The following is a 22824-nucleotide window of genomic DNA, read 5'->3' on the forward strand; positions in this document are numbered from 1 at the left end:
TGTGATCTCTCTGTCTGTCAAATAAATAAATAAAATTTTAAAAAAAAAGGAAAAAGAAATTCTACACGCAGATATATATGCCAGAAATTCTCTAGGGTATGTACCAATCTCCTCATTTTACAGATAAAGGAAACCAAGGCTAGCTTATTTTACTATTAAATGAATTACATATGTAAATCACTTCTGTGCTTAGTACATATTAATCCATCTATTAAGTATATCTATGATCATCATAATTATCATCATCAAGAATAATCGGCAATAGGTAGTTACATAAATTGATCAATATCATCAATATTGACATATAACAAATTTCATCATTGCATTTCTGGAAGAGTATTTTATTTTATTTTACTTTTAAAGATTTTATTCATTTATTTGTGTGAGATAGAGTGTGAGTGAGAGAGCAGCAGAGGAAGAGGGAGAAGCAGACTCCCCACTGAGTAGGAAGCCTGATGTGGGGCTCTATCCCAGGACCCAGAGATAATGACCTGAACTGAAGGCAGCCATTTAACCAACTGAGTCCCCGGGCTCCCTGGAGGGGTATTTTAATAGCTGAAAGAAAAACCTGTCCAGTTTTGTCCGTACTATGAAGCTGGGATGATGTTCCCTCCTGAAGGAACTGGAGACTGAAGACTGAACACTCAATCATGGTCATGGGTACTTACACAGTAACAGTGTAGCCTTTGTTTTTTAAATTTATTTTCATTTGTTAAATTAAGACTTTTTTTTTTTTTTTTAGTACTTTGAGGTTTACAGCATACTGAAAGTACAGAGATTTCCCATGTACTCCCTACCTCCACACATGCATAGCCTTCCTCATTATCAACATCCTCCACCAAAGTGTTATATTTGTTACAATTGATGAACCTACATTGACACATCATTATCACCCAAAGTCCCTAGTTTACATTTGGGTTTACTCTTGAAGCCCCTAGTTTACATTTGGGTTTACTCTTGGTTTACTCTTGAACATTCTCTGGTGTGGACAAATGTATAATGACATATATCTATTATAATGGTGTGGTACAGGGATATTTTCATTGCCCTAAAAATTCCTCCTTGCTCTGCTTATTCATCCCTCCTCCCCCCTCTCCAGCCCCTGGCAACCACTGTTTTCACTGTCTCCATAGTTTGCTTTTTCCAAATGTTAAAGAGTTGGAATCATACTGTATGTAGCTTTTTCAGATTTGCTTCTCTTACCTAGTAATGTACACTTAAGTTTCCCCTATGTCTTCTCATGGCTTGATACTGCCTTTCTTTTTAGCACTGTATAGTATTATTGTCTGGATGGGCCACAGTTTACTTATTCATTCACTTACTGAAGGGCATTTTGATTGTTTCCAAGTTTTGGTAATTACAAACTACGCTTTTAAAAACATCCATGTGCAGGTTTTTGCATGGGTATGTGTATATATATATATATATATATTTTTTTTTAAGATTTTATTTATTTAATTGACAGACAGAGATCACAAGTAGGCAGAGAGGCAGGCAGAGAGGTGGGGGGAAGCAAGCTCCCTGCTGAGCAGAGAGCCCGCCCTGTGATCCAGAGGCTTAACCCACTGAGCCACCCAGGCGCCCCTGCATGGGTATATTTTTTAAATAATTTTTTAAAAGATTTTATTTATTTATTTGCCAGAGAGAGAGAGAGCGAGCGAGCGAGTGAGCGAGCGTGCACACAAGCAGACAGAGTGGCAGGCAGAGGCAGAGAGAGAAGCAGGGTCCTGGCTGAGCAAGGATCCTTATGTGGGACTCCATCCCAGGACCCTGGGATCATGACCTGAGCCGAAGGCAGCGGCCCAACCCACTGAGCCACCCAGGCATCCTGCCTGGGTATATATTTTTAACCCATTTAGGTAAATGTCAAGGGGTGCTATTGCAGGGTTGTATGATAGGAATAACTTTAATTTTATAAGAAACTGTCTTCCAAATGACTGTACCACTTTGCATTCCTACCAGTAACGAGTGAGAGTTCCTACTGTGTCACATTCAGCGTTTTAGTGTTCCAGATTTTGGTTATATTAATAGGTGTGCAATGGTATTTCATAATTTTCTGTGTGTCCTTTTGAGGAGTTGACCCTTCAACAGGCTCCACCCTCCTCCTTGAGGGGCTGGGCCCCCAGTCTGTGTTGCACTGGACTTCTGACAGTTTCTGGCCCCTGGGTCTCCAGGTTTCAATGCCTGCCCAGAGGGAGAAAGAATAGGGAAAGATAAGGAAGGCTGAAATTTTTCTGAGTCGGCAGCCTGGGGGAGATTATGCCTGGAAAGAGGCTTTATCAAGTGCTACTGCGGGGCCAGCCAACATTCAGTGCAACATCCCTGATAGATGTTGGGGAGTGCTAATAGTGAGAAAGAAAGAGGTAAAGACGTGTCCAGATGATACACCACTCCAGGCACCCTACGTGGCTCTATTTTATTTATGGTAGCCAGAGGCCAGTGGGAAGAACTCCTTTAGCTCCAGGGAACTGCTGGCTCCTGGATTTTCATTCAAAGCTTTCAGTGGAACGAACACTTGTCAGTGGATCCCCAAAGGCACAATCTGGAGAGGTTTCCTCAAAGTGGAGAGATTTGGGAGAGGGCTTCGTGGTGACAGTTGCGAATGTAGGGCTGGAGGAAGAAGAGTAGAAATCTCACAAAAGGAAAAGCAATCGTCAGGGATTTAGGAAACTTGATCAGGTGTGTTAACTAGCATTTCAGAAGAAGTCTGAATGCTGCTGGTTTACAGCAAGAGTCAGGTAAAAGTGACCGGGCTCGGGAGCAAAACGGACACAAGCAGTTATTTCTCTCCAAAAGAAAACTTTAAAACCCGAGAGGCCCAGCTCGTTCCGCCCACGACCTCCCTTCCGCACTGGGTCGGAGCCTCGCAGTCACTTCAAAAACCCGGAGAAAGTAAATCCAGTCAGGCCCTGGAGAGGCCGACGGTGGGCTCCGGCCAGCCTGCGCACTGGGCATGCGCAGGGGGTGGGCCGCCAGGTCGGCTTAGGGAGCCGTGACGAGTCCGGAAGCGGCTGCGCGCGCCCCTCTGCTCGAGAAGTAGTTTTGTTCCTTGTCCTCCGCGCTAGGAGCCCTTCAGAGAGAACCCTCGGCAGGACCAACCAGACCCCGGCCAGCACCGCAGAAATGTCCAGCAACAGCTTCGCTTACAATGAGCAGTCCGGAGGAGGGGAGGCGACGGAACTGGGTCAGGAGGCGACTTCAACCATTTCCCCCTCCGGTGCCTTCGGCCTCTTTAGCAGCGATTTGAAGAAGTGAGGAGAAAGGTTTGGGGTGTGGGGGCGAGACTGAGGAGCTGGGGATCCGGGAGGAGCGGGCACCGGGCTGAGCTCCCGGGAGAAGGGTGAAGTCGCCCTGGGACCGCACTGGGGCCGGGCGGTAACACTTCCCTTTGGGGGTGGGGTGGGGTTGGGTCGGGTCCTTGCGGAGTGGTGGGAGTCGTCGGAGAGCTTGAGGGGAGTGTGTGTAGGGGTCTCTCGTAGTTTTCAAACTTTAGGAAGAAAAGAACCGTTTGCAGAGCTTCAGGTCTCATTCCTAAGGACTCTGATTGAGTCAGTCTGGGCTGGGACACCGGAATCTGAGTTGTGAACAAACACTTCTAGCTAATTTAATATTTGCTGGGTCAAGCTTGGAGAATGGGCGTGTTATGGTGAAAGAGGTGTTTGGGGGAGTTAAGAGGGCGCCTTAGAGTGTTTGTTGCTTATGGGAAACTGTTCTCTGACCGTGGAGTGTAGGAGCATGGAGGTGTTTTAGGAGCTTTATGAATGGACAAACCGTTCATACGAACATTCATGTTCTTGGATAATATCCTTTGCTTTACAGAGGGGGCGGGGGAAAGCTCAATTCCAAACAGAGTAATAATAATAAGCATACGAGTAGAGAATATTTAGAATTTGACTGTGAACAAATTCTGAAGTTTTACAAATGAATAACGTGAATTTAAAAAAATGCTAAGTAATGTATAGTTTAAAAAAAAAGGATTTTATTTATTTATTTGACAGAGAGACCGATCACAAGTAGGCAGAGAGGCAGGCAGAGGGGTGGGGGAAAGCAGGTTCCCTGCTGAGCAGCGTGCCGGATGCGGGGCTCCATCCTAGGACCCTGAGATCCTAGGACCTGGAGATCGAGACCTGAGCGGAAGGCAGAGTCTTAACCCATTCAGCCACCCAGGCGCCCCCAGTGTATAGTTTTTAAAAGCAAAAATATTTAAGTACCATCGAAAACTGAAGAGGAAACCTCCCCAAACCTTTTGGTGGGAGGGGTTTTAAACTTACAGAATTCTGGTAACTTTATATTTTATTGGAATCATTTTTACATTTGTCTTATTTTTAATGTCTCATTAGTAGTCTGGGGTCACATAATAGGCTGTCACTGGATTCATACTGAATTAAGTGAAAGCTGTGCTGATGGCTTTGCAGGTGTCAGAAGAGTAAAATTAAAATGTAATTTAAGTTTTACTAATAAAATCGGGTAGTCTGCAAAATTGTTAGTCTTTGACATTGGGTTTAAATTTTGATTGTGCTAAGCTGACTGAAATCTTATATACAGCATATGGAATACAGTTTTCTGCCCCCCTTGTTCTCCGGTAAGAGAACCAATTTCTTTTCATTTTTCATTCAGTGCATTTGGATGATGGGTTGTTCTAATAGGAAGCTTGTAGCTTTACACTTATATTAGCAAAATGTTCAGCTGCTGAATTACCCTGTAAGTCTGTGTCAGTCTGTTTTGCGTGTGATTTACTTACAATAAATTTACTTTTACAGTTTGTTAACATCTAAGACGGTTTTTCTCTTAGAGTTTCTGATTTTCTGTTTTGTCAGATTTGGGCCTGGTTTGGGGAAGATGTACGGTTTTGACTAAGACCAGTGCTGTTGAGGTGACCAAGCAGGTTGGATTTAAAATAAAAATAGCTAGGGGCGCCTGGGTGGCTCAGTGGGTTAAGCCGCTGCCTTTGGCTCAGGTCATGGTCCCAGGGTCCTGGGATCGAGCCCTGCATCGGGCTCTCTGCTCAGCAGGGAGCCTGCTTCCTCCTCTCTCTCTGCCTGCCTCTCTGCCTACTTGTGATCTCTGTCTGTCAAATAAATAAAATCTTTAAAAAAAAATTAAAAAATAAAATAAAATAAAAATAGCTAACATTTATGAGGTGCTTGTGCATTTGTGCACATTATTTTACATTTACTATCTTATTCAGTTCTCCTTACAACCTCAGTGGCTTGTTACCAGGTACTTATCTGATTCTGCTTTGCAGATGAAGAAATTGGAGCACAAGTGGTTAACTTGTCCAAGATCACAAGGTTATAACATTGGACTCTCTCTGAACTTGGACACATTCTAATCTGAAAGCCCATTTTCTCTAATCTGAAAGCCCATTATCCAAGCACTTGGATATGCTGCTTACTACTTGATGAAATTTATGGTGCTTTCATTAGAGAACACACAAAACTCATTAAAAGTTTAAAACTTTGAAAAGTAGCTGTAGACAGTGTATTACCTGGAAGCTTCCAGGAATTAGAAACATTTTGGCCATTGAATGGCAACCTAGTGGGGTTGTATAGGAGCAAGGAGATACCCGAAAGGGGTCTTTTAATCTCTCTTGAGTTTATGTTCTTTTATAAAATCATGATACTTCTTTTTTTTTTTAAACTTTTTTTTTTTAAACCAAATGACAAAATATATGTAAAAAAAAACCTTAAAACTTACCCTGTTTCTCTGCTGTCATTTTTTAAATTGAGGTATACTTGACATACAGCATATTAGTTTCAGGTATATAACATAGTGGTTTGATATTTGTACATATTCAGAAATGATCACTATAGTGAGTCTAGTTAACATCCATCACTATACCTAGTTATAATTTTTTTCTTTTGATGAGGACTTAAAAAAAAAATATTTATTTATTTGTTTATTTTTAAAGATTTTATTTATTTATTTGACAGAGAGAAATCACAAGTAGACAGAGAGGCAGGCAGAGAGAGAGGAGGAAGCAGGCTCCCTGCTGAGCAGAGAGCCCGATGCGGGCCTCGATCCCAGGACCCTGAGATCATGACCTGAGCCGAAAGCAGCGGCTTAACCCACTGAGCCACCCAGGCGCCCTATTTATTTATTTATTTAACAGAGGTCACAAGTAGTCAGAGAGGCAGGCAGAGAAAGGAGGAAGCAGGCTCCCTGCTGGTCAGAGAGCCCAAGGTGGAGATCACGACCTGAGCTGAAGGCAGAGGCTTTAACCCACTGAGTCACCCAGGCACCCGGATGAGGACTTTTAATATTTACTCTCAGCAACTTTTAAATACATAATACGGTATTATTGTTACCATATAGTTACTATGCTATACAATATATCCCATGACTTGTTTTATAACTGGAAGTTAGACCTTTTGACTCCCTCCATGCATTCATCCACCAGCTCTGCTCTAATTTTTGATGGTTGATTTTGAAATAGTTTCAAATTTTCAAAAAAGTTGCAAGAGTAGTACAAAGAACTACCCTTTATGCAGATTCATCAAATAAAATTTTTTGCTATATTGCCTTATTTCTCTCTTTCTCTGTTTACTCACAGACACTCACACATTCATATTTATTTTCTGATCCATTGGAGAATAGGTTGTATACATCATATCTTTTTCCTCTTAATACCTTGGTATGGTGTGTATTTTTTATGAACTGGTATTTTCTTTCACAGTTGCAGTACTGTTATATTCAGGAAATATCAGTACAGTTCATAGTCTTTTTTTTTTTTTTTTTTGACAGATTGAGAGAGAGAGAGAGAGGGAGAGGGAGGGGAAGAGGGAGAAGCAAACTCCCTGCCAAGCAGATAGACCGATTCAGGGCTCGATCCCAGGACCCTGAGATCATGACCGGAGCGAAAGCTGACGCTTATTTGACTGAGCCACCCAGGCACCCATAATTTGTAGTCTTTAATCCAGTGCTGTCATTTGTCCCAGTAAATAATTTATTTTTAGCGTTTTTTTTTTTTTTGTTTTTTTTTTCTCCATCTAGTACAGCATCCAGTCCAGGATCATGTACTTAATTTAGTTGTTGTGTCTCTTAATCTCCTTTAATCTGAAATAGTTCCTCAACCTTTGTTTTATCTTTTTTTAATTTTTATTTTTTGAAGAATTTATTTATTTATTTGACAGAGAGAGATCACAAGTAGGCAGAGAGGCAGGCAGGGAGAGAGGGGGAAGCAGGCTCCCCACTCCCCACTGAGCAGAGAGCCTGATGTGGGACTTGATCCCAGGACCCTGAGATCAACCTGAGCTGAAGGCAGAGGCTTAACACACTGAGCCACCCAGGCACTCTCATAAATAAAACTCTCATTTTATTTATGAGATAGAGTGAGTGTGGGTGTGCATAAGCGAGCACAAGTCAGGGGAAGGGTAGAAGGAGAGGTGGACTTCCTGCTGAGATTGACCTGAGCTGAAATCAGGGCTTGGGTGCTCAAGGGACTGAGCCACCCAAGTGCCCCCTTAACTTCTGTTTTTCACTACCATGGTACCTTTGAAAAATACACGTCAATTATTTTACAGCATGTTAATCCCTTTGGATTTTTGTTTCCTCATATTTAGATTCATGTTATGTATCACTGGCTAGAATACTACCATAGTGATGTGGCTTTTCAACCACATGTGGAGGTGTTCCGTTAAAGTGTTGTCCATTATTTTCCCTCAGCTAATAAATGTTAGCTATTTTTATTTTAAATCCAACCTACTTGGTCACCTCAATAGCACTGGTCTTAGTCAAAGCCGTACATCTTTCCCCAAACCAGGCCCAAATCTGACAAAACAGAAAATGACATAAATCTTGTCATTTATGTAAACTTTATTAAAAGTTTACTTTATTCCATGGGGGATGCTTTGAGTGCAGATGTCTTGCTCCTTATTAAATTCATCAACTCCTAGATATATAGCAACCACAGATAAATCTCCTTTTTAAAAAGATTTATTTATTTATTTCAGAGAGAGTGAGTGTGAGCAGGAGATGGGGCAGAGGGGGGAGAGGGAGAGAGAGAGAGAGAATCCCCAAGCAGACTCCCCATTGAGCACAGAGCCCAACACAGGGCTTGATCCCAGAACCCTGAGATCACGACCTGAGCTGAAATCAAGAGTTGACCCCTTAACTGCCTGAGCCACCCAGTCGCACCCTCTCTGGAACCATTCTTAACCACAATGGCAGCAAAGTATTGATTTCTAGCTCTCTGACTTCTTTCTCTGTTCTTCTCTTTGGCTTCTTGTCCTTTTTTTTTTTTTTTAAAGATTTTGAGAGAGATTACAAGTAGGCAGAGAGGCAGGCAGAGAGAGAGAGGAGGAAGCAGGCTCCCTGCGGAGCAGAGAGCCCGATGTGGGACTCGATCTCAGGCCCCTGAGATCATGACCTGAGCTGAAGGCAGCGGCTTAACCCACTGAGCCACCCAGGCGCCCCTTTTGGCCTCTTGTTCTAAAGTTATATGTCCTTTGATCTTTCACTGACCATCTCAAGGATGTCTAAACACTTCCTCATGATGGAATTATTGATGATTTTGTTTTCTGAATTTAATCTTAATTTATCAACCTTTTTTGTTCCTTTCTCCCTTCAAATAAAACCAGAATTAGGGAGTTTTAGATCATTTCAGAAAAACAGATCCTGTATATAATTTATTGAGTAATCAAGACTGTGTATTTGATTATTGGCTTCAAGATTTTCAGTTTTTTCAGTAAAGAGTTTTAGTAAAGTTTTTTCACTAAAGAGTTATTTTTCTTTGCATTCTTTTCTTTTGCAATTGTCAATTTTTATTGCTTTTAGTTTTTTCTAAGTTAATTTCCTGTTTTGTCTTAAAGAAGTTCTTTTAAAGATTTTTATTTATTTATTTGACAGACAGAGATCAAAAGTAGGCAGAGAGGCAGGCAGAGAGAGAGGAGGAAGCCTGCTCCCTGCTGAGCAGAGAGCCCGATGCGGCCTCGATCCCAGTACCCTGAGATCATGACCTGAGCTGAAGGCAGAGGCTTTAACCCACTGAGCCACCCAGGAGCCCCAGAAGTTCTTTTGTCTTAACCAATTTGGTTATTTGTGTGTAATTAAAAATAATTTTAGTAACTTTATTTCTAGATTAAACAATTTCTAGAAAGAAACAGAGGAAACCAGTTTTTCTTAACAATAGTAAAACTACTAAATTTCCAAATCTCCTTTCTTTTGAGAGTATCATGATATATTAGAAAGAGTACTGAATGTGGTGAGGCAGCCTGGGTTTACGTGCCTCTTCCCACTTGTAGTCATGTTTCCTTGTACAGGTTGCTTGATCTCTTCAAACTTGTGTCCTCTTTTCTAGAAAGGTTATGATACTTGCATATTTTATGAGATTCTCATGAGATGGCAGAGTGGAAAGTGATTTCTAACACTGGAAAAGTGGTGGAAGCTTCACTGAGGTGGTGACATTTTAGGTCTTAACGGAACAGTTTTTGCCAGGTAGAGCGGAAGGGGAGTTCCTCAGAATTGCAAAAGAAAATGCATGCTTGGATGAGACAGATTAGGGCATAAATATTTACAACTGTGGGTAGTAATTAAAGCATGGGAATGGGCAAATAACCCCTCCATCCCCTTCCCCTTGCCCCAGGAGAACTCTTGTTTAGAAAAAAAGGCAGTTAGACAAAACCTGAGAGAACACTGACATTTAAGATTGAATGGAAGAACTAGGGAAAGAGAGTGCTCAGAGGGGTAGGACACCAGAGGAGGGTTAAAAAAAATAATGGGTAGGGGAAGCTGTGAGGATAGTTAATAAGAGGAAATGTAAGCTGTTTGTTAGAAGTTGCATAATGAGGATAATTAGAATGAAGGCTGAAAAGAGGCCATTAGGTTTCAACAATAAAAGATGACCTTAGCAACCAGTAACTCAGCGATACAGTACCTCCTCAACAACTTTGAAAGGTAGCATTTTTAGTTTCTGCTGAGATTGGGGTGGGCTTTTCATTTGTTTAAATTCACAGAGCTGATTTAGACCCAAACAGGGGGCTGCAGTGTATCCTGTAGTCATACTATGTCATGTAATATGATGTAGTCAGTGTTACATCAGTGTGTTTGTATTGCATTAATGAAGCCTGGCTTATTTTTTTAAACTTAAGTTTTATTTATTGTCAACTTTACAACATCAGCCATGAAAATTACGTATAAACCTTTAACCTTTTGTATCAGTGTTTATCAGTGGAGTCTCATAGACCGATTACATGAATGTGGCTTCTATGTAATTACAGCAAATTTAATGTTATCTCTGCCACTTGTTTTCTCATTCAAGAAGGCATGTGGAAGTGCAGCTGAATAAGAGTAAACTTTTAAAAGGATGTTCTTGAGTTTACTATATTAAAAATAAAGATAAATAAGTCCCAGATGTTAGTACTTTATAAGTAGTAACCTATTTTTTGGGGTGTGCTAAAAAGAGTCACTGTATCTCTTAAGAGATTCCAAACTTTTTTGTGTGATTGTTTCCATTTTTTATTTATATTGTTATTATTTTAAAATATTTTATTTATTTATTTGAGAGAGAGAGAGCATGAGAGAAGAGAGGTCAGCGGGAGAAGCAGACTCCCTGTGGAACTTGATCCTGGGACTCCAGGACAATGACCTGAGCCAAAGGCAGTTACTTAACCAACTGAGCCACTCAGGCGCCCCATATAATTTTTTGATTCAGGTTTATACTATATTTTTGTTATTTTTTCAATTAATGCATTTTTATAGTTACTGTTGTTCAAAGTTTGTTCTACTTTCTTTTCACTTGTCCTAGTATTTCTTGTTGATAATTTTATCTCATTCAGTCACCCTGTATTTTCAGGTTATGTAGTTACTAAATGAATATTTGTTGACTGGTATATAAAAGAATCTATTGGGGCACCTTGGGGGCTTATTTGGTTGAGCGCCAGACTCTTGATCTCAGCTTAGGTCTTGATTCCATGGTTGTGAGTTTGAGCCCCAAGTTGGGCTCTGTGTTGGGCAAGGAGCTTATTTAAAAAAAAGAATCTATTCATAAACTCTGCTACTATTAGGTAGTGTAATTTATGTGAAGAATACCTCCCCCTCCCGAGAGCATGTGCAGGAGGTGGGGTGAGGGGTAGAGACAGAGAGAGAATCTTAAGCAGGCTCCTTGTCTAACATGGAGCCTGAGCCCAATGTGGGGCTCCATCTCACAACTCTGAGATCATGATGTGAACCGAAATCAAGACTTGGAGGCTCAACCAACTGAGCCACCCAGATGTACCTGTATGAAGGAATAATTTATGAGTGAAGTGTTTGGCTTATAATTTTTCTTTTTCTTTTTGAGAGAGGGAGAGAGAGAGAGCAGGGGAAGAGAGGTGAGGGAGAGAGCGAATCCCGTTGAGTAACTTGGAGTCTGATGTGGGGCTTGATCTCATGACCTTGAGGTCATGACTTGAGCTGAAATCAAGAGTTGGACACCCAGCTGAATGAGCCACCCAGGTGCCCCTATAATTTTTCTTAATAAATATTTTCATGGCTTTTATTCAGTTGAATGATTCAGATTCTAATGATATTTATTGTCTCTGTAACTAGTGTAGTTTATTTACTTATTTATTCTTTAAAAAAATTATTTATTCAACAGAGAGAGATCACAAGTAGGCAGAGAGGCAGACAGAGGAAGAGGAGGAAGCAGGCTCCCTGCAGAGCAGAGAGCCCCATGTGGGGCTCTATCCCAGGATGTTTGGATCATGACCTGAGCCAAAGGCAGAGGCTTTAACCACTGAACCACCCAGGCGCCCTAACCAGTGTAGTTTAAAAAATAAAGTGTGATTGATTCATTGGACCATCCATGAAAGGAAAACCTTGTCTGGTATCCTTACTATATTGTACGATATTGATATCTTATCGCATCACCCTGACTTAATTGTATATAGTTCCAGAATAGGCATTTTCTTCATGGCATTGCTTGAGTCTTTACTGTGTTAGGGTTAATTGACTTGAAAATGTCATGAAGTTTTGAGTGAACTTTACAATCAGGATTTTTAAAGTCTCTCTTCAGACTGTTCAAAGGCATATTTACTTGCATATTTGGGATTATTCCATATGTGTATTTCATTCTTCTGTATTTTCAGCACAAACATAGAAAGCAATTATAAGACCTTTATGTTGTCTTTAAGAAACTTAAAATTTAGTTGATGAGATAAGTCTGAAAGTGAGGTAATAGTATTATTAGTGTATCAGTGTATAGTTAATGTTAGATTGTATAATATGTCTCAACTTTTCAGTGTGCTATACCTACAAAAGGTATTTATTTTGAGCCTTCACTTACATAAACAGTGCTCTTCTGAAGAAAATAGAAATGCTAGAATTTTGAAATGTCAAACATTTTAGTTTGAGATGCTGGAAGTGTTGGAGCCCTGAGCTGTTAGCATATTATGAAGAGGCACAGGCTTCTCATTGTAAATTCTCTTGTGCTCATAAGTCCAGATTGCAAGGATGAAAATACACTTCACTTAGGATTTCTATTGTATACAGTTGTCCTTCATTTGAAGGACATATGTCCAAATATATTACTGTCTTTAACAACATATTTGCCATGTTATATATGTAAATTGGGTCCATTTTTGTTTGTTTATAAAGGGCGCATAAAATTCTAGGCAATTTCAGTATTTTATTGATTTTTGACTTAGTTAATTCCATGTGTTCCAAGATGGCTATTAATGGAAGAAGAAACTGTATAATGGTATCTGCATCACATTCCCAGCTAGATGAGTTGGTTGTTTTTATCTTCACATGAATAAGATTTCTAGTTTTATTAAAAGGACGACTACATGAGGATGGTCACTTTAGTGGTACAGTAGGGTTCTTATAATTTAATTTTTGAAAAATACTTTAAATCAAGTAAGATTTTACCACATTGAACAAAATGATGAAATACTGCCTGTAAGCAGATTCCTGCTTTCTAACAAATTATAAAAGTGCTCCATTTTATTGTTCAGCTTGCATTTCTTCTTGGAGATTTTATAATTTATTTTATATTTTACCTTTTATAATTTTTTTATGACTGGCTTTTATAATTTACCTTAATAAATGCTCAGCCAAGAAATACTCATCTTTTGCTGGAGTATGTTAAGAGCATTGATCTGGTGAAATCCAAAGAGAAAATCTGGAATACTTAAATTCCAATCCTTACAGTTAATTTCCAAGATGTGACATATTTCTAGGCAGGTTTTTGTTTGTTTGTTTTAAATAAACTCTTTCCCAACTTGGGGATCAAGAATCAGATGTTCTACCAACTGAGCCAGCCAGGCGCCCGTTATGCCTAAAAAGTATTTAGAATTTAGAAAAACATTACTAGAACGAATGATTAAAACAAACATAAAAAGGAGACAGATGGTTGGTTGAAATGTTCTTTTTTACTGCATGAAAAGTTACAAATGATCATGGAATGACAAATGTATTATAGTGAAATAATTTGACAGTATTGTAGCTGTATATATAAATGAACTACTGACAAAAACAAATTGCCTGTGGTCCAAATTCTGAATTTAAAGTGAAGCACCCAAAGTAGAATAATCAAGAAGGAAATGATTTTCCTTTATTTCATATTATTATGAATAACGTTCATTTGTATATTTAGGTAAGACTTACTTAGCTTATCAGTTGGAAAGAGTTCATAGGTAATGAGAAATGAGCAATTTATAGTAAGTGTCTTCTATTGATGGGCTGATTGTTTATATTGCTGATAAGGTCTGATCTAATTAGAAGGCCAGTGTCTTTAATCTTTCAGTTGAGCGAGTTGGCATGGTAGCTGGGCAAGGGAGAGATGCATAAATAATGCTAGTTCCAAATCATGGGTTGGCAGAGCTACACATCACCCAGCTTTACTCTACGAATGGGTTTTTTTCAAAATTTCTTAAAGCCTAGATTAGGAATGTAGTAATGAAGGATGAGGGGGAAGTTAGTACTTTGAGGGCAAAGAGGTCTGTAGCAGATTGGAAGGTGGGGGACTAGATCGTGTAGGGCCTTTGGATTTTATTTTGAGTCAAAGGAGCAGCCAGTGGAGGGTTTTGAGCATTATGGACATATAGAAGTCATTCAGTTAAGTGCCCTTTGTGTATCAGCTATATTTCCTGCTTCAAAAAGGTTACACTCTGTGGGGTGCTTGGGACCTGCTTGTACATTTCCAGTATTTATTTAATAACTTAAAAAATTATATAAGTAATTTACTGATTTAACAAATATGAATGTCTTCTGTATGCTAGGCATTGTTTTTGATACTGGGGATTAAGTAGTGGAAAAAAATGCCTGCTTTCATGGAGCATATATTCTAGTGGAAGGAAGATGGTCAATAAAGAAGTCACTATATAGTTGATCATTTGATGATAAGGAGTGCAGTGGAGAAAAGTAAACCAGGAATTGAAGACAAAGGGTTAGGATGGGATTGGGTTGGAGTTTGAAATATCAGGGTCAGGAGAATGTACCCTTGAGAATTTGTTAATGGAGCACATACATGAAGGAAGTGAGCAAGTGATAAGCAGCTGTCTTGGGAAGACTATTCAGTCAGAAGAAATAGCAAATGCAGGGCCCCTGAAGTAGGAGAACATCTGACCTGTGTAAGAATCAACAGATAGGCCAATATGGCTGGAGTAGAGTGAATGAAGAGGAAGGGGAAAGCTGGTAGTTGAGGATGTCAGAGAGGTAAGGAACCAGATTGCATAGGGCTTTGTAAATCATTGTGAGGACTCTGATTTTACTCTGAGTAAGGAGGGAAGGTATTGGAAGGTTTTGAACACAGAAGTGAGGTGATCCAAATTAACTTTTAAATGGATTGCTTTGTCTTCTGAACTAGGAATAGACTCCAGACCTAGGGTAGGGAGACTAACAAGGAGACTGTTGCAATAATCCAGGTAAGTGAAGATGATGACCAAATCAGATTGGTGTTAATAGAGTGAAGGGGTTAAATTTGGGATTTATTTGGAAGGCAGAACCAATGAAATTTTTTAATGATTTGGATGTGGAATGTGAAGGAAGAAGACATCAAGGATGAACACAAGGTTTTTTGCCCAAATGGCTGTTAAGTTTGAAATTTGCTGTCAACTAAAATCCAGATGTGTGAAAAGGAAGTTTTTAAAGGAAAGAGGGATCAAGAGCTTGAACATGTTAAGTTTGAGATGCTTATTAGCCGTCTAAGTGGAGATAATAAATAGGCAGTTGGGTGAATGAGTCAGAGGTTTCAGATTAGAATCTATATTTGGGAGTCATCAGGTTATAGATGGTAGTAAATTCCATGGATTGGATAAGACACCAATGGAGTAAAGGTAGGAAAAGATCAGAGTACTAAGCCCTGGGAGCATTCCTGGGAGCAACTGGATCAAATGGTACCAACAGTGTCAAGTAAGATGATTACTGACAAGTAGGTTTCAGATTTGTCCATGGGGGGTTTTGGTGACCTTGACAAGTAAGTAGTTTAGGTGTAGTAGTGGGGCTGAATGCCTGAGTGGACTGGGCTTGAGAGAAAAGAGGACTCGCTGTTAGTATGTATTAGGGTAGGGGAGCAGAGAAATGGAGTGGTACTTGGAAAAGAATGTTAATGAGTCAAGGGATTTTTTTTTAATGGGAAAAACTGTATTACCCTGTTTGCTGATAGAACTATCTGATGTAGAGGAGGAAAAATTGGTGATATAACATCGGTAATGTAACTTGCGATGTTACAAGTAAAGTAACAAATTTATTTGATTTAAAAAGACTCACTGGACTGATATTTCTTATCCTTATAGGAAATTTAGCAAATACAGATGAAAAAATAACAACAGACACAATAAATACATATGAATATGAAATAACAAAACATATAAAAAAACCTCCCTAATTTCAATATCCAGATAGAATCCATTAATATAATATAGATATTCCCTTTTCTTTTTTCTTTTGCATATATGTATATTATGTATTTTAAAAGCAAACTGTATGCTTTTATAGTATAATATGGTGTTATGTTTTGTTCTTTTTATTTACTAGTATATGGAGTCTGTTCATTTCTTAAAGTGATAGTTCTTTTAGGACATATTGTAATTAAGCCACTAACTTGGAAGAAGCACTAAACTTTTAGAAAACTGAACAATTACCATATTATATAGCTAAATTTCAGATATTATTAAATTTCATACCATTGTTTTACTGAATCATATTTCACAAGCATTTAAAACTACTGAATTATATGGAGTATCTTTAATTTGCACCATGTAAAAGTAAAAGAAGTTAATAAGCACTAGGTGAATTCTGTTTGGATATCAAGGATTTGGGAATAATGATTTTAGATGGTATAGGGAAGTAAAAATGTGTTTGTTTTAAACTTTTTATTTAACCTTCAATCTTTTTTTTTTTTTTTTAAAGATTTTATTTATTTATTTGACAGAGAGAGATTACAAGTAGGCAGAGGCAGGCAGAGAGAGAGAGGAGGAAGCAGGCTCCCTGCGGAGCAGAGAGCCCAATGCGGAACTCGATCTCAGGCCCCTGAGATCATGACCTGAGCTGAAGGCAGCGGCTTAACCCACTGAGCCACCCAGGCGCCCCATTTAACCTTCAGTCTTGTAGATAGATATTCTGTTACTTTTAAACTGTTCTTAAAGAAGGAGCTCCTTTCCCATTTTTCCTAAAAGAAGAGGAACTTAGGTATGTTTTGCTATAAACAGAAATCAAAGAAAGAGTGTTTCGGGAAGGAGGTAAGTGGTGAGCAGTATGAGCTGTTGTGGTGAATAGGCCAGTAAAATAAATTGAGAGGAAGTTTTTCTTGGACTTAGTCATAAGGCACTTGTTGGTGACCTTGGTGGTAGTACTGACAATAGTGTAGGGAAATCAGATTGCAGTAGATTGACAAATGGGTGAGAAGCGAGTAAAGGAACACCACTTTTCCAAAAAACTTTGGCTTTCAGTGGGATGAGAAAGGGTAGAATTACAGGAACATGGAATCTAAGGATTTTAAGGATTGAGAGAGCTGAGAGTGCTTAAATGCTGATTGGAAGGAGGCAGTAGAGAATGGTATTTGAAAACAAGAGGGAGGTCTAGAGCATGATAAAGAAAAGGAGGAAAGGCTGGATTTGGAGGCCAAATGTATAGTCTTTTGTCAAAGAATGAGAGGGAAAAATGGCTGGATCGTCTGATGAGAGGGAGAGGAAGTGGTAGGGATGAATGTTTTAGAAGAAGTCTGAAGTGGTTGGTAGAGCCAATGGGGAAGGCTTGTCCTGACAGAAAACCAGGAAGGCTTGTGGGATGATACTGAGGGGTAGCCTAGTGGAGGTTAGAAATCATTGATTTATACTGTCAACGGTCTGATCTTTTTCTCTAGTAGCACTCAGCAGTCCTTTCATAAATATGAAGAAAATGGTCAGTTCATATGGCAGAATTGAGGTTTAGCTATGTGGGTGCTATGAATGACAGTTCAGCAAGAAGTTGAGGATGTTGGTAAGAAAGATGTTGAAGTACTAAAGATGGTATCTAAGCTGGAGTGGGAAGAAAAGTAAAGGTAGTAGAGGGCTGATGGGAAGAAAATAGAGTATCAGGGGACCAGAAGTATTTAAGAAGTCAAAGGAATAGGTGGTGTGGGAGTAACTGAGTGAGAGTGCTGGAAGGAGAGGAGACTGATCAGAAAGTTGTATGAATTTAATTTTTCAGAGATGGAATAGTTTTGGGTGTTCACAAGGTTTGGGTATGATTTAGGGTATGACTGTGGCAGTTAATGGCTGCAAGTTGCCTGGAGCTGAGTATCAGTAAAAATGATTAGGACAGGAATTTAGAAATCAGAGTATTGAATGGGCTTCCAAGTGGATGTTAATGTCACTCAGAATAATCACCAGTGGTGAAATGTCTTGAGTAAAGAGAAGCAAATCACAGTAGCAAGGATAAAAGAAGTAGTTAAGCTCAGTGGTGTTTATTTTTGAAGATTTTTTTGCTATGAATGCATTAAGTCTAGTATCAGAAATAATGATTTCTTCTGGTCCTCCCTTCCCCCCTTATTTATCAACAGTGAATATCATTGCTTCCTTTACATAGGGACTGTTAGAAAACTTAGAGCAGAATTTGTGGTGTGTGACTAGCAAGTGTAGGGAGCTTTGTGGCATATTAGCCTTACTCTTGCTTTTATTTTAATTTCCTTATTTTTCCTTTTCCCATTAAAATTTTAAAGGGTTGCTCTCTATTATGAATACTTGAATAACCCCCTTAAAGTTGGGGAACAAGACAGTACATAACTGTACATAACTGTACATAAATGTACAGTACTGAACCACCCATGCACCCCTAACAGTTACTTTTGATACTCACAGCTCCTGTTCCATGCCACCATTGCCATATTATGTCAAGCCTTTATTGAATGGCTTCTCTGATTTGTCTCTTCTTGGATTGGGGACACAAACCAGCATTGTAATAGTAGTAATAGCAGTAATAATACCTTATATTTTTAGAGTACTTTCATATTCTGTAGTTTTCTGGCCATCCATCCCATATACCTCAAGAATTTGTAAGTTCCCTGGTCTTCATAGTAACATACTAGTCCTGTCTTCTGTCCTGCCTGTGGAATCTTGATGACAGAAGTAAGTCTAGATTCTTTCTGTTCGAAATCACCCATTGTCGATAGACTTGGTACTTTTTTTTCCCCCATCCTTAAACCCCAGACTGCAGACATCTTCACATTCTCCTTAACCCAGGCCTCTTTTTCCTTGATTATTTGCACCAAATGCAAGGTGCAAACAGACCACTCTTCTGCTTACTAGTGCTACCTCTGTATCCTATTACTTTCTCATCCAGATACTCTTAGGTTCACTTGTTTTGGATTCCACCTTCGGTTTTTATAGGATACCATGCCTACATACTTGTACTATTTCTCCTTTTTTTTGAGTTCTGGTATGATCCTATATGTGTAATTATCTGTAGGGTCTCTTAGTTTCCAAAATAGAGAAGTGGTTTGCATGTTGTCTGGGTTCATGGGTGCTATTCCCTCATTCTTCCCTGGCTTTGGAACTCCAGACTTAATATATTTGTTCTTTGAAAACAGTATTCCATTGGTCATATATTAGTTTGCAAAACATTTTCTTTTTTTTTTTCCCACAAGGAACCAATTTTAATAGTGACTTATATGACAATGCAGTGTTTGTTAAATCATAAAAACTGGTTTAAAAATGTGTTATGTTGGGACACTTGGATAGCTCTGTCAGTTGAGCATCTGATCATGACCCATTGTGCTTGGGTCATGATCCCAAGTTCTGGGATCAAGTCCCAAGGACTAGCAAGCAAGGCTCCTTGCTTAGCGGGGAGCCTGCTTCTCTCTCTGCCCCTTCCCCTGCTTGCACTCTCTCTCTCTCTCTCTCAAGTAAATAAATAAATAAATAAATAAAATCTTTAACAACCCTCCCCCTCCAAAACCATGAGCATTACAACATGGGGCAGGTAATTTCATATTTGTCTAACAGTGTTCTCATTTAAATTTAAGCTAATGGTTAATACATTGAATTTTATTGGTAAAATACTATATTCACATATTCATAAAACCAGGGCTAAGAGGCCCTTAGAAAATTCCTATTTGAGGTGTCAGAATGCTAACATTAAGAAAAAAAGTTAATACCTGCCTAGTATAAAATAGAATGAAGAATGCTCCAGGATATTGAAGGAGACAATGGTCTGTGAAGGCATGGAGCTGCTGGAGAGTAGGACTTTGATTTAGGCATTAATATAAGGAAGGAAAGGATGAAGAGTGTGTTTTTTTTTTTTTTTTTTTTTTTTAAAGATCTTATTTTTGAGTAATCTCCACACCCAGTGCAGAGCTCAAATTCACACCCTGAGATCAAGAGTTGCATGTGCTACTGACTAAGCCAGCCAGGTACCCTGAGGATGAAGGATGTTCTTAGTAGGATATCATATGGATTCACAGTATGAATGAAGGTAACATATTTTGCCTTTTTTTCCTGACAACAGTGAATGAAACAGTATGGATAAAGAGGGGAGTTCCTGGAAAAGAGCAGTGGAAAATTTGAGAAGTAGTTGTTAGACTGTAAAGAAAATTGGACTTTAACTTCTGTTCTAAGAACAGGAGTTGATGATTACAAGTGACTTTTGCTGTGGTGTTTTGGGAAGATTAATCTGGAGTTGTGTGGAGAATAAATCAGAGAAAAGAATCTGGAGGCAGAGGGGGACCATAATGGAGGTTGTTATAAAAGTCCAAGAGTAATGTGATGATGATTTGGAGTCTGTTGGTGTAAGTGGGTATGAAGAGGAAAGAAGTTGTGAGCACGTTATGAAAGGGGAATTTAGAGGTCTTACTTATTGGATTTGGTTGAGGGGAGGAAGGAATCGAGAAGTTTGGGTTTTTAGCCACGCTAGAAGAATGTGGGAACTGTTGACTGAAATGGGGAAGGGTTGAGAGGACCTTTGGGAAGGAGAAAGACATTTTCATTGGTGATGTTGGACTGTAGTTAAGAGAGATCAGAGGGGCGCCTTGGTGGCTCAGTGGGTTAAAGTCTCTGCCTTTGGCTCAGGTCATGATCTCAGGGTCCTGGGATCGAGTCCCGCATCGGGCTCTCTGCTCTGCAGGGAGCCTGCTTCCTCCCCTCTCTCTGCCTGCCTCTCTGCCTACTTGTGATCTCTCTCTCTCTCTGACAAATAAATAAAATCTTTAAAAAAAAAAAGAGAGAAATAAAATCTTAAAAAAAAAAAGAGAGAGATTAGAACTGTCTGTGTATTTGGGAATGTTATGAGGTGAGAGAGCAGTACATATTGTCTGTGACTAAATGCACTTGTCATTAGAATTAATGAAATTCTGTCAAAAATCTGTTCTTGAGATAGGTTTGTGATAATAGTAAAGGTCAGTATAACATTAGCCCAGAAATATTTGGGAATGAAAAAAAGGTAAAAGCATAGTATCTAAAGAACATTAGCCCCAAATAGTGTGAGTAGTAAAGATTACTAAAGAAATATAAATGGCTCCTAGTAATCAAAGGAATGCAAACATACTTCCTATTTCCGTATATGAAATCATAGTGTCCATAGAGAGAAGTTTTTGTTACATTTTTATGTGGGATACCACAAAGTGGGCAACTGTGTGTCATTGTCCAGAATTTTTGTTGAAATCTTACCCAGTCCTTGAAATCCAGAAGCATAGGACACTCTTCTGAGTATATAAACTCAAAACTGTTGGGGGCAGTAAGAATTTCACACACTTTTATGTACTTTAATAAAATAAAAATAGATAACTATTATTTAATAGTACATATTATAGAAGTGCTAGGGTTAATTGAAAGTAAATTAAATAAAGTTAGAAACACATAGTTCTCATAATTTCTGGCTATCTAACAATATCAGCAATTAAAAAATAGTAGATTGGTTTTCTCAAGGTGATTGGATACTTGAACATTTCTTCAAAGAGAAAGTGTGCCTGGAAGTCAGAGATGTTTTTGTTTACACACACACACACACACACACACACACAGAAACACACAGAATGCTGTATATACTGGTACCTTATATATTTCTTAACAAAGGATTTTGGATGATAGTGACCACAAATGGTTTTTTCTTACTTTCTTTAGCATTCTTAGTATTTTGAAACCTTTCATTAATGTAGTAAAAAATTAAAAATTTTCAGTGTGATTTGGTCAGTAGTATGTTTTATATTTCAAAAATTTAAAATCACATAGAAATAATTTTTTGAAGAGATGACACTCTTTTCAAGAGATGGCAGAATTTAAAATAATCATGTAAATTTAGGTGATTTGTACTTTTAGATTCTATTCCTGTCAAATAGTAATTTATAGGACCTTTTTTCTCTTTCAAGGCCTACACAGCCCACATCAGGAAACACGACTTTTTAAAAAAAGTGTAAAAAATGCATAACATTAAATTTACATCTTAACCCCACCTACAGTTCAGTAGTGTTAGGTATATTCATATTGTCATATGATAGATCTTTAGAACTTTTATGTCTTGTAACACTGCCATGTGACTTCTGAAAACTAAACTTTTTAGTGAGATTTTCAAGTGCTTCAGGGACAAAGCTTATCTAAGGTAGAGATTGCATATTGATTTCCTCAATTCCCTACACAGGAGGCTGATCCAAACTCATCAGATGGAAAACTTGCCTTCTGTGGCCTTGGAAAATTGTGTGTGTGGTTTTTTTTAAGATTTTAAAAATTAATCTAGCTTTGAGTTGGCATATCTTATTAACATAGTTGTAGAACACTTATATTTATTCTACTATAGTTTATGAATTTCTTGGAGAAAAATCTAATACTAATACTCAAACTTGATGCACATACTGACTCTTTGGCATGTCTGTGTTTATGCCCATCTGTTACTGTGGCACCATGCCCGTTATTGTGGGGGCATGCCAATAGCAGTGAGGCATGTGAGCCAACAAAGATGAATTGTTTGGATGGAATATACTGTTCTGTAATACTAATTAATTTTGAGCTGATGAATCTACATGAGATAAAGTTAACCAAATATAGTCAAAGTAATGTCAGTGAAAATAAAATTTATTTTGACTTATACAGAAGTGAATCACAGATGTTTTAGACTACTATTGAGAATAGTTAGAATTAGTGTTCATTATGGTTCCAGGGATCAATTTTCTTTCTGTAAAAATTGTGAGTTTAAGAGAAAAAATACACAACAGTTGTCTTGTGGTAGTTATAGACTAGAGAGGAAGTACTATGGCACTGTCAGTTATAGATTTTATTCTTACAGGATATTACTTTATAGTTTTTGAATTATAACAGAAGTTGACAGCAATGTGGTAAATGGGAAGAATGTTGGATTTCAAAACAAGACTCACATTTAATTTCTTGCTTTGCCGTTCCCTAGTTCGGTGGTGGTATACTTAAAAGCTGTGTGAGTTCACAA

At 38.6% G+C, this 22824-nt stretch overlaps 1 protein-coding gene across 4 annotated transcripts in view; it reads left to right on the plus strand.

Annotated features, from left to right (window-relative positions):
• AP3B1 (adaptor related protein complex 3 subunit beta 1) overlaps window positions 1-22824 on the plus strand; it is a 356383-nt gene that overhangs the window by 64592 nt on the left and 268967 nt on the right. The window contains exon 1 of one of the 4 annotated variants that reach the window (XM_044266568.1): window positions 2990-3251. The exons of 2 other annotated variants lie outside the window; for them this stretch is intronic. In XM_044266568.1, coding sequence (XP_044122503.1) covers window positions 3124-3251 — 128 coding nt within the window. In that variant the 5' untranslated portion in view covers window positions 2990-3123. Of the gene's footprint in view, window positions 1-2989; window positions 3252-19786; window positions 19870-22824 lie in introns of those variants that run through there. One more of the 4 variants, XM_044266603.1, reaches the window with a different exon arrangement.

The sequence above is a fragment of the Neovison vison genome, chromosome 1, assembly GCF_020171115.1.
Source record: "Neovison vison isolate M4711 chromosome 1, ASM_NN_V1, whole genome shotgun sequence".
Lineage (NCBI taxonomy): Eukaryota > Metazoa > Chordata > Mammalia > Carnivora > Mustelidae > Neogale > Neogale vison.